The sequence below is a fragment of the Rousettus aegyptiacus genome, unplaced genomic scaffold (assembly GCF_014176215.1).
Source record: "Rousettus aegyptiacus isolate mRouAeg1 unplaced genomic scaffold, mRouAeg1.p scaffold_m13_p_9, whole genome shotgun sequence".
In the NCBI taxonomy this organism is placed as follows: Eukaryota; Metazoa; Chordata; class Mammalia; order Chiroptera; family Pteropodidae; genus Rousettus; species Rousettus aegyptiacus.
The window spans coordinates 10,688,029-10,707,280 of NW_023416312.1; the positions used below are offsets into that span (position 1 = coordinate 10,688,029).

Sequence of the window (19,252 nt, forward strand, 5' to 3'; positions counted from 1 at the left end):
ATCTGGCTTCTGTTACTATAAAAGGAAAGGGGAGAGAATTTTAGACATGCAACTAACAGAGCCTACCACAAACAGACCTCTGTAAAATTATTTTGAATAATTGGATATGGATATAACTTACTGAAACAGTCCCCATACTGCTGGACATTTTGTTTGTTTCCAACATTTGGCTAGTATCCATCACACTGCAATCAGCATCCTTGCCTGCCATATCCTCAATTATTTCCTCAAGATGAAATGCAAAGAATGTAATTTCTGGGCTGAGAGGATATATCTTTTTAAGGATTTTGATCCAGATTACCAAGAGGTACCTGAGAAAGATTCTACAAATTTATGTTTCCAGGAACAGTTAATGAAGAGGCCTAGTCCCCCTAGATCCTTACTGACACCGGATATGAACATTCTTATTAATTTTCATCAGACTTATAGTCTAAAAAAAAAAGCATCTTGTTTTAATTTGCATTTTGATTACTTCGTATTTATCATATTTATTTGTTTTTTTTTGAATTGTGGTCCAAAAATAGAGTGTGTTTGGTTTCAGTGTTTTAGAAATTACTGAGATAGGCTTCTTGTTTTGCTATTGTGCTGTAAGCTTAATAATGGCAGGTCTGTGATTAACCTGAGCTGTTTGGTTAAATTAAACTCCTGCCTGACACTGACTCCTGGTCAAAGCATGAAACAGTGATATATAGTGTGTCTGTGTAACCACCAGTCCATAGAGTTTCAGGGGTGTTTGACCCAGTTTGTCAGCATTGTTTATTAATAACAATGAGATTGGAGGGTTGCACCTGGTCTGGGTGTGATGCTCCTCAGCACCCACCCCAGGGTCCTGCTGGGTCTGCAGCGGGGATAAGCTTAGGAGACCAGTAAAATATAAACAACCTCAGCAAAGACTTCATTTCTGTCTCCCTGGTTCCGTAGTATTCTGCGTACACCTCAGGGGTTCCCCCATCCAGGAGACATCTGGCCTGGCCCTGAACAGAAAGAGGACAATAGGAGCCTGCACCTGTCCTCTGCAGACCCCTGCTGTGAGTCATGTGCAGTGATGTATATTCTGACTTTCACGATTTTGCTGTACTGTGTCCTTTCCCCGTAGTAAACTATACATTTGTAAGCTTTGTCATTTTGGATCCCGTGAGTGTTCTTCAGTAATTGAACCCTGTTTAAGTGCCACTGTTCATGCAGCTATACATTCAATTTTTGTTAAGTGTTCTGTAGGCACTAGGAAAAAAGGTATATTGTCTAGTAGACACACTTCTTCCCAGGAAGCAATTAAATAAGGCTCATTAATTGTATTATTAAGTGACTATCCTTATTTCTGTTTTATATATCTCAATGCCATTTCATTCAGCCTTTTGTCTCAAATTCTACTAATTTAAGATTCTTGATCTTTGGTTTGCCTTCATCTGTGTCTGTCTTGTATAGTTTCCCCATTTTCTTACATTGGTCTTCTTGTACCATTGTGCGATTCTTTTAAATATCGTAGAATTGATTTTTTAAAATCCAGTCTGAGAAATTTTATTTTTAAACATAGGATTAGGTTTTGTCTACATTTATCATTATAACTAATACATTTAGTTCATGTTCATTTTTTTAATGCCTCTTTGCCATTCCCTTTGTCTTATGATTTGTTTCTCTCTTTATCAGTATTTTCCTTGGTTTTACCTTCTTCATCACTTTAGAAGGCATATGTACACACCTTTTAGGACTGTAAATATAACCTTTAAGCATTCCGTGGGTCTGGGGAAGGACATACAGAAGGTGTTTGATAGCTTTCAGGTCATGGCCAAAGGACTCAGGAATCAACTTAAAGTTCCCACTACTCACAGTTAGGAACATCTGAGCTTCAGTAAAGATAATTTCATGGATTAAACAAGTCAAATAAGTTTGAATTCGTGAGTTCATATTACCAAAAAAAAACCCCTACTGTTTACCTTTAAAAAACAAACCTTATTTTTCTGTAGGGGAGTTTGTGGTACCAGCTATATTTAGAAAACTGCAAAATAAAATATTCACATAGAACAACAATTTTAAAAGCATTCATTCTGTGGCTTGTATTTCTTATATTATCAGAATTTTTGAAATGAAATGGTAATCATTTAGTTTCTTCTGATTCAGCCAAGTTGAGCTCACTTCTACTTTCCTCCTCTTTGTTAATCTTAGATTTAGATACAGATGAATCATTTAGACTTAAAAACTATCTATAATTTTCACATGATTATCTTATTTTTTGAACTTTTTTTTTTGATCTCTTGTCATTGTGGTGTATATTTTTATTAAATTGTTTTCAAGAAGTTGGCATTGATGATATGCTTTTGAACCCTGGCAGTATGGAAGAGCAATTCATACCATGAGCTCAGACCAGATTACCTCGGCGCCATCCTGTCTCTTAGATAAGTTACCTCTCTGGGCTTCATTTGTCTCAAAATCTGTAAAAGGAGGATAATAAGAATTCCTGAAGTGCATGATTCAATGTATATGAAACACTTAGAACAGTGCCTGTCACACAGTGTGTGTTTAATGTTTGTTAACTGTTATGGAATTTGGCAGAGCTTAAAAATCTTTGGTTATAGTCCTTTTCTCTAAAAAGTCTAGCCATTGCCCCATTTTCTTCTGAAAAGTGATGTTGCAGAGAAGTCTGAAACCAAACTGACTTAGTTGTCTTATTAGCATAGTGGTTGAGAGCTCTGGTCAGACTGCCTGGGTTTGTATTCTGGCTCCTCACCTTATACTGGATGTGTGAGCTTGGGCAAGTTACTTGACCTCTCTTAAAAGATCCTTCTTATGCATCTCTTGGCCAGGAACATCTAGTACCTGTAATCTGGTGTTCATTGTCTGTTCATATCTCTCCTCCCTCTCATCATTTTCTGTCTCTGAATGTTGAGTTCCTGGGGGCGAGGACGTGGGTGATAGTGCTAATACCAACAACTGTTGACTCTCTCCTTGTTCTTCTCCCAACCCTTCTGGGCCAGGGAAGACTCTAAGCCTCTTCCTGCTATAAGTCCAACTCCTTTATGTGGAAGGGTTTCTGAGGGAATGGGATTCTTCCATGTCCCTGCCCCATGTCCCATTTTCTTTCCAGCATGTTGATGCAAACACCAACATTCCACTGGAGCTTGTTGAAAATGCAGACAGACCCTCGGGCCCCATCCTGGCCCCACTGTATCAGAAGGAGTGGTTTCACAACATCCCCAGGGGATTTGTGTGCACAGTAAAGTTTGAGAGGCCCTGCTCCAGAGCTCAGCCTCGCTTTAACCCTTTTTTATTCACAATCCACTTTTTTTTTTTTTTTGGTCTACTCACGAAGCCATTCTTTACAGCAAAAACCTTCCCAAACTCCTCACCAGACCAGACCGTGTAATGCTCTCACACTTTATTACTTGCTCCATTTTCATGTGAATTTTCCTCAATATAATGTTGTTACCACAGATTGGGGGGCTCCATTGCCAGGGCGCCTAGGAGTCATATGCACAATTCGCGTTTTATCGAAACATGTCTACTTGCCCGTCTCACTGTGTCCTCGGTTTGCCTCATCTTTGCAAGAATTCCAAAGTTTGTCATAGTTGTGTCAACAGCTTCTGTTTTGTTCTTCTCTCCATAAAAGCGCAATGATTTGAATACTTTCTCCTGAGTTTAGAAACTTAATTTATTTCCACCCACTAAGCTTGATATATTTTCTTTCTCTAGTATTGGATCAATATTGTCCACCCCAAAATAACAGAATATTAATGGCTAACATTGGTTACCGTGCACAGTTGACATGGTTAATTTCATTTTATTCTCACCAGGACTCCATGAGATCGGTTAGAATATTCCCATTTTTCCGATGAGGAAACTCAGACTAGAGTAATTGGGATCTCTCTCTTTCTCTAGGAGATTTACCGTTCTCATGACAAAATATTATTTGGACTATGACGAGTACATAGATGTTCAGTATGCTATTTCGTCTACTTTTGTGTATCTTTGAATATTTCCATAAAGAAAGGGTGCAGAAGACCCAGATAAATAAGTACTATCTGTAATAGTGGATGACCGTCCAGTTCTGGCCTCTCTTCTGAGCTTCATCCAGGTTTATACACCCAGCGACGTTTTCGACCTCTCCACTCTTGAACACCTCACAAGCTGTTCCCTCGCCCAGTCATTCTTCTACCCATATTTCCAATCATAATTAATGGCATCATCACATGCCCTGTGTTCAAAATGGGCCCAGGAGTTGTTCTGGGCCATCCATTCTCCAGTGCCTTGGCCCCCTCAGTGAGCTCTCCAGTTTCATCCTTACCTCACTTCAGGGACCAGACGATCTCTTGAAGCATAAATCACATCAGCCACCTACTTAGCACCCTTCAATAAGTTCCCATTTCCCTTAGAATAAAATGCAAATTTCTCACACAGCCTTAGGCGGCCTTGTGTGATCTGTCCCTGGTATCTCTCCCGTCACATCTTGCACCACATTCCACATCCTTCTCACCTCAGCCAGATGCCCTGGTCTTCTTTCAGTCTCTGCTGCTCCACATACTTTTCTGCTACAGGGCCACATGCCCCTGCCTATCTTGTATTTTTTAGTTGTCTCTCATCCTTTACATCTCCAGGTACCCGTTCCTTCATTTGAGAGACCTTCCCTAACCACCCAATCAGAACTGGCTTCTACAACACGGACAATCCTTATTAGTGCCAGTTTTTAGTGGCGCGAATCTTCACAATTTGCAGTTATATGTTAATTTGTGTTTCAAGGTTTAATGGCTGCCTCTCATTCTCTGAGGATAGAGAATATGAAAGCCTTTAGAGCCAGCATCTAGCACAGTGACTGGCACATAGTAGGTGTTTGTGAAGCATGTGGTGAGGAACTGAATCTCTGTCATTTTCATCTGCACTCTGGGAAAGCATCTCAAGGGTGTCTTTCACATCAGCAGGTGAATTTTCTACACCGTCTTGTTTATTCTCTGCTGACTGCATACGGATTTTAATTCTGCCGTTGCCATTGGAATGTTCTTACAGTTTTTGAGTCAACTACCTTTTCAGCTTTTGCTCTTCATCTACTTATGACCTTTTGCTTCTTGTACAGTCTTTTGAAGATGCCTAATAGTTTGACTTTTTCTTCTGGCTCCGAAAGCAAATAATTTTCCAGAAATATATTGCCTCTCTCTGAATCTTCCAAGTATTTCTTTTACCCCATAGTATTTGTAGACCCCAATTTGTTTTTTCTCTTAATTTGTACACCAACAAGGGAAGACTCTTCCAGACTCAGTGTGTCAAGGGGGTGGGACCACTACCCACATGGATAGAAGTTAGTCCCAATTCTGGTGGTTATCGTCCTCCTCTCATCATCTCCTTCTCTGGTACTGGAAGCCAATGGCAGTAAGTGAAATTGTCCTATGTCCGTGGTCACCTATAGTGAGTAATGGGGGAGGATATGTTTTATACAGTAGCCAGTCTGCCCTTACTTCCTGCCTAGTTGATTACTGGGGTTGTTCTGTTTCCATGTAAAAATGTAAAAAGACAGTGGGTAGACTGGGCGGTGTGGTGAGGGCTGAGAGGTGAGAGGGAGGTGGGGGATGGGAGCTGAGAGGCTTCCAGGCAAGAAGCAAAACTCAGGAACAAAACTGCCTCCTCACAGTAGAGCTCCTTGGGATCAGGAGAGATGAATACCCAAAACTTTGGCTAGTCAACTGAGTCAGGACACAGTTGGTGGAGCAAAAGCAATACTATACCTTAAAAAAAATCTTTCTCCACTTCCTCTTTCATGAAAGGAAGCCTGAGTATTCCATAAGGTAAAGAAGTGTGGATTTATTTTTTCAAAACTCCATTTCCCTTAAGATTATTTTCAAGGTTGCTTGCAATCGTATATTATGTTGTCTGTCAATCTCTCATTTTAATGCATTTTTATTCTTTTCCTATAAGGTCATGGGATATTTTAGTGAAAAGTTGTGAAGAGTTACATTGGAGGGCTGTAAGATCCAATTTTTCTCTTATCCTCTTTCAACAAAGAAATCTGCAGATCCACAGAATATTCATGAATATAAGTTTTTTTTTTTTTTGCTTAACATCTGCTCCCATAGCTCTGTCAGTGAGGAATTCATCATTCCCAAAGCATTCCATATGCTTTTCCACTCTGCATTTACCCATGCAATTTCCCCTGGCACAAATCCTCTTCATTTTTTGGCCTCTAGCAAGTAAAGAACAGGATGTTTCGATCCTCCTCTTGTTTTGAGCCTGAGGACACTGTGACTCCACGTTTGTGAATAAAAACATTCTAATCAGAATCATGCCAGCATTGATGAAATTTTATGAAGAACATATTTTCCTGAGCAAATTCAAATCAATTTAATTCCTTGATATCAATTTACTATATAATTCAGGTAAAATGTTTCTAGTATTTTTATTTGCTTTTGTTTTACTGAAATTATTTTCATCTGGAAAATGTTTATCCATAAAAATGTCACTAAAAAGATTTGTTTTAAAATTTGTCCAAATAAAAATTTTTTAATTTCAATTTCTTACAAGTGAGTTTACTTTTATGGCAATTATATCTACCAATTTCCTGTGGTGTAAATTTCATGGGACTTAATTTTGTCAAGAAGATGCGATTCTTCCAATAGCTTTGCGTCAATAACAAAGATAGTGGTGGTGGCCTACCCATGTCCCCTTGGCACTCATCCTTCAGTACGCAAGAATGGTGGTTGGCTTCTGAGTACAAACACCTGCAACTCCCCACCTGAGGGCTTTCTCTCAGCCAGATACCAAGGGCCAGAAGTGCTGGGAGTTAATGTGCCAATGACAGATGGCAGATGGCGGATAAATACCCCGGCTTCCTCATCCTCTGGTGAGATGACTCTGAGGTATGTTCTACACCGTTTTTTCCAGTTTCCTGAGGAGTGGGGATTGAACCCATTCACCCCCAGTGGTAAACTGCTCAATGATGTACCCTTTACTGTTCCTGTCTTACTTCCCCCACCCCGCAGGTGCTTTCTGCAATGATCTCTCAAATAAATTACTTACGCTGTCATTGTTGTCTCCAACTAAACTTCCAGGGAGGCCAACCTAAGACTACAAGTTTAATTGCATAAAGTTTTTGCTATTGTCAATTTTACTGTGTTGATTACGTTTACAGAGTCTAAATTTTCCATAGTCAGTGTTTAAATTCTCAGCATTAAAAAAATTTAATGATCCTGGGTGTCAACTCCAGTTGAGGAAGAGGCAGGGGAGGTGGGATTTAATGAGTCAAAATGGGTCTTCAGCCATTTTTTTCATTCCTAACAAATTTTACTAACCGCTATTTTATGTTAGTTATTTCCCCCAGTACTAGAATCCGCGTGAATAGAAGACTGATAGATTGGATCTGGGTGCATGCCTGGATCAGAACCTCCTGCCCCGTGACTTCCTGTGTTTCTCACATCTTTTCCTGAAAAGCTTTTTCTATATTCTCTACCTAGAGAAATCCTACTTAATCTCCATGACCAAGTAGAAATGCCAATTCCTGCATGAACCTTTTTCTGATTCTCATCAACAGTAATTTTAACTCTCTGAGCTCCCACAGCACCCTGCTTCCCCCTCTATCTCTTGCCTTATTTATTCTTAAGTGATTTTTAGCTGCTTGTGTTTCCTCATTAGATTGAGAGCACAGTAGATCTTGTTGTTTTTTTATTCCCATCTAACTTCGTTCCCACTAGTACACATAGCAGATATTCAATAAAAGTTTGAATGCATGTTTTCATTACAGAAGATGGAAGCCTACAAAGAAATTTCTCATACGCCAGATCTCAGGAAACTGCTGTTAACTTTTGAATGGGGCTTCTTTTTGATCTGTAATGTATATGCCATGCCTTTCTTAGTATCTTTATCAGCTTCTCCTATCTCTTAAACATATTTGATTCTTAATCATTTTGCTCTATCAGTATAATATACTCCCATCCCTTTGGTTTTCTCTAAATTGTTTTATTCACTTTCCACATTTAATGAAATTTGATTATACATTTTTTTAATTGCCCTAATGATTAAAGACACCTAATCATCGTTTGGGATACTCAAGTGTGACAAATCATAGTTGATGAGGAATCCTTCCAAATCCATTATGAAACACCAAAATACCATTGAAAATGCATGAATGACATGAACAGGAATTCACAGAACATATGTGGCAAATAGACGTGAAAAATTACCCAACGTTATCATCAAAGAAATGAAAAATTAAAATACAACTTTCACCTATTAGGTTGCTAATGATTTCTTTATTTTAAATATAGGGTGTGATAATAAACTCATTCACTGCTGACATGGTTCTAATATTGCATAATTTTCCTGGAGCTTAATCTAGCAATATGTGTTAAGGACTTTAAATAGCTCATTTATTACTCTATCTTTAGGAAACTACATTCAGGAAATAATCAGAAGTATAGATAATATGATATATATTGATGTGTGTGTGTGTATATCAAAGAACTACTTTAAAAATGTAGTTATGTCACAGTAGGGGCATGGTTAAATAAATTATGGTATAGCCATATTATGGAACACTAAGCAATCACTAAAAATACTATTCTCAAAGAAATTTTAATGACTTCTGAAATCGTTTCTAATAAAATTTTGTGTGAAATACAAGATACAAAACTATATACTGTTCTCCATAACACTGATCCTTTCGAGAGTTTTCTATTGACTAATCTTCCTGGGTATGGGTCACACTTTCCTTTTTTTTTTTTTGTATGTCTCATAATTTTTTGTTGAAAACTTGACATTTTAGATAATATATTGTAGCAACTGTAGATTCTGTATGGTTGCATTTGATGTGTGTGTGTGTGTGTTCTGTGGAATCTGTTCCCCACTCACTTCCTCCCTCCCCCACCCCTGTGTACATTTGGGTTAAAAATTCTTGTTATGTTTAAGCTTGGATTCACAGGGATCACCCAAGTCAGCATAGCTTAGTGGTCAGCTAATGATTGGTCAAAAGTTAAACTTAAACACCTTGAGCCAATAAGGCTTCTACCCTGTCCTGATGAATGTGTGGCCTGAGGAATGCGTTCAAAGTTTGAGCAGTTTCCCAGTCTATTCCAGATTTTATTTTATGTGTTTGCAAGGCACATCGAGCCAGGGGCAAGTTCCTTGCTATGGCCCTCTTAGGTCTCCCCTTAGGCACATATAGGCTTGTCCATGGGCATAGCCCTCTGGACCACCAGGGATGAAGTAGGCTTTCTCATTCCTAAGGTCTCCTGTTAAATTTCTGGCTGGTCTGTTTGCTGGTCCACTGCTACACCCAATCACTATGGCTAGCTGCAGTGTCTGCCACAATGGCATATGGGGTTCTCTACACTGCACTCCAAATATAGGCAGGCCCCTCCAGTGGCCCTTGTAGAACTTCTATGGCACAGAGCTGGGGGGATTTGGGATGGGAGCAATCCCAGGCAAAAATATCATGGTTCTAATTGAGATTCTGTACATTTTCTTGAATAAATGCTTCTCGATTTGTTTGTATGCCTTTGGTCAAGTTCCAGTCTATTTCTTTGACAAATTTGTTCAGTTTTATCATGGCTTTTTAGGGGAGAGGATTTGCTGAGTTCCTTACTTGACCATTCTGGAAGTCCTGCTCCTTAAACTATACAAGATGTACAAATAATTACACAAATTCATTCTACTCCTGGGGAGAGAAGGTGCGACCTTGGGATGTGAAATCCCCAGGGTGATGTCACCTTAGCAAAATGTTAACTTCAGCCTTGAAACTAAGTGGATCTTCAGGACGAAGTCCTGTTTTGTAGAGCAGAGTACCTGGATTAGTGGTGTTCTACACTTGTTTTCTTTCACACATCCCTTAGCCTTTTGCAAGAATACTCAAGGCCGAATGCTTGGCTTACACTGAGCTAAAAATCAGAATGACAACATCACAACTTCTCAGAGCCTTTAATATGCTTTGTTGAGATTCTCTAAGAAAAATAAATTTTATGTTGTGTTTCTCAAGATTGATCACCAAACACTTTTTTTCCACTATAGAGCATTTCATGAGATTAATGATCTGCTGTTAGTCTGTTTCACTTAAAATTTTCAGCCTGGATTAGAAATACGGAGATGTTAAGGGAAGAAGTATCTTTTGACAAGTGTGATTGCTATATGCATCGACCTTCGAGACATGGGGAGCATTGGTAGTGGAAATGGAGAGAAATTCCTCAGGGAGGTCAATTTTGGCAGACAATCAAGCTAGTACAGCTGCCCCTCACCAGGAACATTTCATTGATGACTTTACAAGTTTCTGGGTTCTGTTTTTTAGGACTTATTACATGCCAGATGTTATGTCAGACTTAGAAAATGAAGACACAGTATCTTCCCTAAGAAGTAAAGGGGTGGGATAGAGAAGACAGTTGTGGTCATGTCGGAGGAGAGGGTCTAGGTACCCACAAAGTGCTTTGGTAAGACCAAGGGCACAGTTAGCTTGGCCCAAAGGGTTAGACTTGCAGAGGCCATGATGCCCAGGCTGGTTCTTTAAGGCCAAGAAAGGCTTAGCCAGGAAAGGAAGAAGAGCATGTACCAAGGCTGAGAGGCTGGAGAAAACATGATGTATTCAGGGAACTCAGTAGCTTGCATAGCTAGAATATGGAGTGAGACTGAACAGGTACAAAGGGAGCAAAACAGGAAGGGCCTTGTGTAGATCCTTCTCAAGGTGAAGGGAGATTAGTAAAGGATCAGATTTACCTTTTGAAAGCTCCCTCTGACAGCAGTGTAGAAAATGGATCATGGAGGTAGATCAGAAAGCAAGCTCCAGGAGGCTAGCAAGAATGACAAGGGCTTGAACGAGGACAGTATGGACTGGATGAACCAAGATGCTGGGGTGAGGGGCTGAAAAGCAATGGTAGACAATACCCAGGTTCCTGACTTGAACGAGTCCAGGCAATGGTAAAGCCACATCGTAATACAGGGACTACAGGACAAGGGGCAGGGTTTTTGGAAGGAGATACTATATTCAGGTTTGCACTTGTTCAGTTTGAAATTTCAATAAAACCTGTGTGAGATGTTCAGGAGATGGTTGGAACTCTGGGTTGAGAAATGCAGATTTGACAGGTATCGGAATAAAGGCTGTAGAAGCTATAGGTATGGATGAGATTGCGCAAGGAGTGTGTAGACTGAGAAGAAAGTAGAGAGAAAATGCCTGGGGAAATAATATCTCCCTCTCCTGAATGCCTCTAGCATCTGTCTGAAACTCATGTGGAATTTGTCCTATGCTGCAATAAACATTTAGAGCTCAGTGCCTTTTATGTACAAAATGTATAAGGCTATATATGAGGTTGCAAAGAGGAATGAAAGAAGGTCCTTTCACCCAAAGAGACTATGATCTAGTTGTGGAGAAAGAATTACAACCAACTTTTATACAAAATGAAATAAGAGCTACAAATGTGTTGAGTGTAGAAGAGACAATTCAATGGGAGAGAACAGGTTGCCGGAGGGGAGGATAGCATTTGAGTTGGGCTTTGCAAAATAATTGGATTTTGCAAGCAGAGAAAGGGAAAAGCAAGCAAGTAATTTGAGGCTGGAAATTAACACACGGAGATCACAACAGCATGGAGTGTAGGACGTGATAGCAAGAAAGAGGCTGGAAAGGTGGCTTGAGGCCAGGATCCAGGGAATCCTGCTGAGGTTTCTCAGGAGTCCATTTTAAAGGAGGCACACACGTGCCTCTGTATGTCCAAGTTCTTGCGATGTAGCAGATTCATTCCTGCCTATTCCCTAATTTCAGAATTAGGGAACAATGAATCAAAAAAATGCTAAAGGAAACCTAAAAATCACCAAACTAAGGCCTGAGGCTTATAAATTGCTTTCTCTCAATTCTATATTTCCATTCTGCAAAACTGTTAGTGGAACTTTAATTACTTGGCTTCATTATAAAATTTCCACTGCATGTAAGTGTAAATTCACTCTAATGTACTCATTTGAATCTGTGGCTAAAAGCATCAGTAGAAATTACATTTTTGTGGCACTTCCTTGGCACGCTGAAGGAAAACGAAATGGATACAGCTAATCAAGTCATGAGTGACTTTGAGAGTGGTAGATTATATAAAGATAGTAAATAATAAGAGATAAAGAAGTATATTTTAAAGATTAAAAATATTTTATTTAAACTTTTCTTCATAAACACTTTTAACATTTTTTTCAATTTAAAAACAGAATGGATAGCATAAACATGTTTGAATAGATTATATTCACGGCTTGGGAAAAATTACCTGACAAAAATGTAAAGGCTTTCAAAACAGGTATAAAAGGCAAACCTTAAATTATTCTAAGATTTTTAAATTGGCCCTAGGATTATTTGACTACTGGCCCAAAATGTACCTAAAGATCAAAATATTTTTCTATAGACAAAGTACGCCCAAGAGGTATAGGGCATATACAAGTTAGGTAGAAAATAACCTCTCCAATCACCTCACTGGAACATTCCTTCGGAAAGCAAACTCCTAATCCTTACTGATATACTGATTAATAAGGTTTTTAATGTAGTTGTTCCCAAAGATGTAAAAAGAAAATCCGAGAATATTAAGGGGGAACAAAGATGATGGCATTCTTTCAATGTTACTCATGTAGTATCGAAGTTATACTGGTATACTGAAAGAATAGGACTTCCATGAGTTTACCTATTCCGGTCTATGTCTACTGAATATTTGACTTTATAAACTCTCAATAAATTTTTCAGGACTTTAATTTTTTAAGATAAATCTCTTTTTAGAAGATATTTATTCCCAAACCAACTCTAATCCGATTAAACATATGTATGATCCCTAAAAATGTTCAGAGTACAAAAAAAATCAAAAATGTGTAATAGGCAAACAAGAAAAATGGCACTAGCAGTTTTACTGCCGTATAGCCCTCAATTATATCTAATTTACACTATCATCTATGTTGTGTTTTACTTCAGTCTAAAACCTTAAATTATGTATTCTCAAAAGAGCTAGTCTTTTTTGAGAGATAGCTTATAAACTGAAATAACAATTTATATTATAAACTGAAATGTTATGACCTACAACCACATATACATATATAAAAATAGTCCCACTGAACGTCTGACATGTTTAGATTATGCAGCTCAAATAATTTGTTATAAAATATTTTAAAGCTTAGTTTCATGTAATTAAGACAAAACTCTCAATTTTTACCACTTCTCCCCACACAAATGTATGTGTCCTTTACTATGACTCGAGCAGGCTTCCCAGAATGAGGTGTCCAAAGGTGCTGCTTAGAAAAGATAAGGGCTCAGTCAGTATTTCACAAATTATAGTAACACTCACACAGAGCAGAGTAACGAGGACACAGAGAAAGCTGTCTCAAGAAAAGCTAATAATTCTATTAAGCTTTGCTTTTTAAAACCCAGTAGTATTTCTTCCAATATAAAACCTTCAATGTGAGAACCTTGAATTTTATGAAAAAATTGTAGTGCAAGGATTTTCTTTAAACAGATTAAAATCGAAACTTAGGTCAAAGACATGGGAGAGAACCAATGTTTCTAATTAAGATGCAGTTAGTGAAGATCAGCTACTTTTGTAAAGTGGCATTTAAAATGTAAAGTGAGTACCAACACACGGAAGATCACAACAGTTGGACTGTATAGTTTCAAATTTCTTACTGAACTTTTTGAAAATGACTATTTTGAACACATATAATGTGTATTTAAAAAAATGGTTCCAAATGAAGCACGCAAAAAAACTTGAAAAAATTCTATGAAAAATTTAACAAATTTTTTAGTTTAACAAAAATAAATCTTTCAGCAATTACAGCATAGTTTGAAAAGGGAATGTAAGTTAATCATTAGCGCTACAGAATTTTCTTATACGTTTGTGAAGAACCCAAGCAATAGCAACTATTCTTAAAGCTCAAAAGTGACCACAGCTAACATCAGGTCAGGCATGATTTACATGTGAAGGTGAACCCAGAGTTAGTTCAAGAAATTTTCCAAAACATGAACTTTGACCTTGGCTTGGTGTCTTTAGAATTGAAGACCAAGAATTTCGATTGTTTGCCCAGATCTTACCCTAACAAAGGCTATGAAGTCACATCAAAGCAATTAAAGAGAACCACCACTGGAGTGTAAAAGCCTGATGGGGTACCTGTCTTGGTCTTTGCCAGCAGAAGACAACAATGAGGAAAACGATGAAGACATTATTGTTACTTTCTTTAAAGCAAGACAGCACATATATGAAACACTAAACCAACTAATATATTAGAAAAAAATTAACATAATCCTACTTTCCATATGTAAAATTAGAAATGATTTTTAAAATGTAGAAAAAATTTTTTCACCCATATTACCGAGAAATGGTATCAAATTTCAATTTTAGAAACAAAGTAAATGATAGAATCATTTAATAAAAATTTAAGTCTCATATACAAAAGAACATTATTAACTTGATTTCTAAAACCAATGCCAATGTTTTTCTTTTTCAAAAACTACTCATGTACCTGTTTCCTAAACTCAAACACCTCCAGTTTTGGAGTTTTAAAATCAGGTTTTTTTCTTCTCATAGTTGTCTAATGTAATTGCAAAAAACAAACAAGTCTTCACATTTCCATGACTTCACTTTTCCATTTTATGTTCAGTGGTGCAGCAGCAAAAAAAAAAAAAGTGAAACTAGAAAATTTATACAACAGCCATACAGAAGGCATTGCAATATTGCACCAATATCTTAAGATCTGGCAAGTTCTGCCAGTGTAGGTCTAACATGTATCAGACATAGGCTCTACTTCAGGAAAAAATGGCATCAATTTGAATGAGCCATTCCCTGGTTATTCTTGCTGAATTTTGTCAACTATGCTTGTCCTTCGAGTTCAAAGAGTTGAAAGGTGCGGCTAATCCTAAAACATTTACCAGAAATACTTTTAAACAGTTATTCTCGATCCATTCTGAACTTTGAGATTACTGTCCTTCATGCTAGTAGCTTTCAGTAAATAAAACAAAAGCTGAGGGCTTACATCCCTAGTGCCGCTAAGTATTTTGTACTAAATAAACAAGTAGATATGACCAGTTAAGATAATTCCATTCCTTACCTCTAAGTCAAAACTGAGCTCAAATTTTCCACAAGTCGCTACTTTGCATTCAATAACAGGTGCAGCAGCTTTATTGAATGTAAAGAATGGGAGTTGCACTTACTTTTAAGGGGCCTTTATTTAGGAGTCTGGTATTACCTAAATTCTCTTTAAAAGTGCTTTCACGCTGCAGGGCCAGGGCTTGTCATATACCACTGCAATTCTCACTAAAAACAGGTAACATTAAACAGACTGCAAAGAAAAACATTTTCAACAAGAAGACATACATCAATAAGGAATACTAACGTTTACTTTTGAAAGTAAAATATAAAATGTTAGTTTTCCTAAATCCATACATTTCAGGAATATAAAGAGTTCAAATATTACTGAATCAGTATGGACTGAAGATAGGCTACTCTGATACCAAATGAGGACTCCAGTTATTTTAACTTTCTAAAAATGTTAATACATGAAAAGACATTACATCTAAAATTCAACAAGTATGGCAAACCGTGTGTGCAAGTGCACTAGCTTAAAAATATAGAATCCTAACCACGCATAAAAGGGGATGTGCCTTATATAGTCATAAGATGTATGCAAGTATGGATATGCTTTCACTAACACAATGCAGATAAGAGAAGGCAGCTTAGAAATAGTGTTTTGAATATAAAAAGTTAATTTTGTAGAAAATTTATATTTTTGCATTTCAGCAAAAAGCCATGCAAAAAGGTTGTTTTAAACCTAAACAGTAAAACCAAAAGGTCTAACGGACTGAAATATGCTGAAATAAATGTTCAAAAAGATTTCAGATCGAGATAGAAACTGAAATTACATCAAGTGACACTTATCAGGTCTTCTCTTAGAAGATGCATGACTCCTACACTGACATCTGAAAGAAATATTTAAAGCATAAAGTCAACTTCCCAGATAAGTGGATCGTTCGATTAAACTGCTTCTGGAAGTAGTTTCAAGAGCTAGCACTTTGAATTAACTTATTGCATGAGTTTGAGGCCACTAAAAAGAAAAAAAAGGATGCTAGCACAGGATGAAACTTTTTTATGCTATTAGACCAATGGCTTTGATAGTAAAACTGGTGAGGTTTTGCTTTACGTTTTTTAATTAACTACTTTGTCACAAATTTTATGTTTGGCTTTTCTTGAGGAGGAAGAAAGTCATTGATTGCAACGTCTGACCTCGTCCAGTATATATTCTGGAAAATGTAGGTTGCATACTTGTAAACCATCCAGCTTGCAGGGCATCCGTGGATACTCATCTTCCTTCCACTTGTTTTCGTCAGGATCAAAAGTGAGAATGGAATCGCTGTAATGACCGTTGTAGCAAAGGCCTCCAAGAACCATTATTTGTTTGTCCAGCACAGTCACACCATGGCCACTTCTTCCAATTGGCATGGATGCCAAGATGGTCCACTGATCAGTCTCTGGATTGTACACTTCTGTGGAGGGGCAGCCCTGAGATTCAAAAGAGGCCCTCAAGATCACACAGACACCACCAAAGACATAAAGCTTGCCGTTGTAAGAAATCATCTTGTGAAAGCATCTTGCGTAATTCATTTTGCTCTTATTCTCCCAGCAGTTGGTAACTACTTGAGTTCTCCTGGTCCGTTGTTCTATGGTTCCTTCTTTACTGGGGTCGAACACGCACACTTGTTTGGAGGTGGAAGATGACGTGATTCCACCGGTGATGAACAATTTGTTATTGAGCACTGTCCCTTCATGTCCATATTTGTTAACTGGATAAGGATCCACAAATTCCCATTTATCATTGGTAATATCATATCTCTCTGTTGAATAGAAAGTCTCATCTCTGGTTCTGCCTGCTACAGCGTAAATAAACTTCCCAATAACACCAACTGCAAATTCTGAACGAGGTACAGACATGTCTGCCATCCGTAGCCAAGAGTTTTGTCTTGGGTCATACCTGAACACTTTGGAAGAAGCATGGAATTCGCCATCTGGGCCCAGTTCTTCCCCACCCAACAAGAACACGAAGTTATTGACAATGGCAAGGCAGTCCGGGCGTAGAGGTACTTGGGGCCCCTCCAGCTCCCACCAGACTCTTGGTTTCTTCAGCAGAAGTATTTTACTGTTAACCATGCTATGTCCAATCATGCCTCGGAATACTGTAGTTTGGGGTTTGGCAGAGCGGATGCGGCTTGATTTCATATCTAACAAAGGCTGCTGGTGAACGTTCTGAAAGTAATGCAGTGCTTGGTCAACTTCATAGCGCAGCTGTCGGGAGTATCTATAAAATTCTGATGTCTTAACCTAAGAATATAAGTAAAAGAATTTAATCAAAGAAAGAACATTGACGGCAAACAAAACATCAAAGCCCACTGATTAGTGTAAGATTTTAGGCATACTTTACTAAAACTGCTTTTCCTGTTAAGATCACAAGCTTTATTTTTTAAAAAGCTTTTATCGTATGTTTTTGCAATCTGTATCTTTAATAATCCATGTAGTCTCCAAGCTTTTTAAAGTAAACAAGTTACTTTCCAAGCACAAGCTAAACTCCTCTAACAAAATGTATTAATCACCTATTTTATGTCAGGCCCTGGGCTACAAGTGGTGGCTAAGAGGACAAATAGAGGTTTCACAGTAGAGAAAAGCATGACTATGGTTTTCTTAAAGAACAGCCGTGATTGAATAATTTAGGGAATTAAGTTAGTGAGTTAGTAAAAAAACATACACAAAATTCTCAGGTTTTTGACATAAAGACTTGGTCTGATATCGACTTCTACAGTAACAATTCAATTGACAAGAAAAAGGTCAATTTTTTTTCCTTTTTGTTTTTGGAGCTGGAACTACCTAATCAAGATGATTAGTAAGATCTTATGAAGCACTTTTAAGTGCTGTGCTAATGCTATGGGAGATTTTAAAAAAATAAGTATAAGATGGGGTTTGTTTCCTTAAAGAACTTAGAATATATTTGGGAAAATAAGAATACGCATTTACCAATAAGTAAATGAGTCAGTTGACAGTTAGGTGTGAGGCTCCACAGCGCATCTGTGAGTGCTGTAGAACTTTAGATAAAGAACATATCGAACTGGCCTGAAACACTCAAGGGACACTTTGTGAAAGAGGTAGGAAGTTGAAGACCAAGCAGGACAAGCCTGTATCATAATGAAAAGGATGAGATAAGAGGGTCTTAAAATTGGATGACAGAAATTAGATATTGTAGAGATAAAATCAACAGAAGTACATGACTGATTTGAAGTATGGATAGGGTGAAAAAGTGAGGACTCAAATGTGATTCGAGGATTTAGACTCGAGGTGACAGGGAGGGTGGTGTTAATAACGGAAACAGAAGACGAAATTATTTGGGAGAGGCATTCTAATTCACTAGTGATAAATCTGAATTGCTGGTAAGATGCTGAGGTAGAAAGCCTATTGGAAATCTGAAATGACAGTTTGGGAGGAAGTCAAAACTAGACATATATACTTATGAACTTTTTGTCCTTCCCTTCCTTTTTCTTCCCTCCTTCCTATCCTTCTCATTCACTCCCCATCTTAGCCCCAAAAAAAGTGTTTGAAACAGAAAGCACCACAAATTTTTAAGTATTTTGATAAATGCATTTCAATATAATTGGTTTCCTTTGTAATCCTAAACATTTTATTTTATGCATTTAAAATCATTCTTCTGAGAAGGGATCCTTCCATGGGTTTCACCTGACTAGCAAAGGGGTAAACAGCACAAAAAAGGTTGAGAATTCCTTGCTTAACCAAGTAAAAGAGAGAATACTGACATTACTGCATTGGGTGCTTTAAGTGTAACATCTCATGTTAAATTATTCCTCCCATGAGAGAGCAATAACCATCCCTGTTCTCCTGATGACAAGACCAAGGCTTAGGGTGTTAAGTCAACATGCCCAAACTGTTTGCACGACTAAAACTAGTAGAGCTGCAATCTATTGACCCAGGACAATCCTGCTCCAAAGCTCAATTTCCAACACAGCTTCCATTAACTCTTTTAAATGACATACTCACTTATTAAAACATGATGAATTAACCTAATGACCCCTTTCAAAGAAAAGGTAGCATAATTGTTCTAAATACAAAGAATCTACCATATGGATCATGATGAATGGCCATCCAACCCAATTTTCCCGAGCAAAATAACTGAAAGAAATCCCAGTAAATAATAATGGTAAACAAATAATAAAGACAAATGTAAGATCTAAGGTCTTATTCTTAACTACTTTTACTTCACATATAAAAAGTTAAAGAAAAGGACATCATTGTTTATT

At 37.7% G+C, this 19,252-nt stretch overlaps 1 protein-coding gene across 3 annotated transcripts in view; it reads right to left on the reverse strand.

Annotated features, from left to right (window-relative positions):
* Positions 1–13,667: 13,667 nt before the first annotated feature.
* The window catches only part of KLHL15 (kelch like family member 15), a 30,542-nt gene continuing 24,957 nt past the window's right edge, over positions 13,668–19,252 (reverse strand). For all 3 annotated transcript variants that reach the window (XM_016165823.2, XM_016165815.2, XM_016165806.2), the window contains one exon: positions 13,668–17,273. In XM_016165823.2, coding sequence (XP_016021309.1) covers positions 16,161–17,273 — 1,113 coding nt within the window. In that variant the 3' untranslated portion in view covers positions 13,668–16,160. The remainder of the gene's footprint in view (positions 17,274–19,252) is intronic.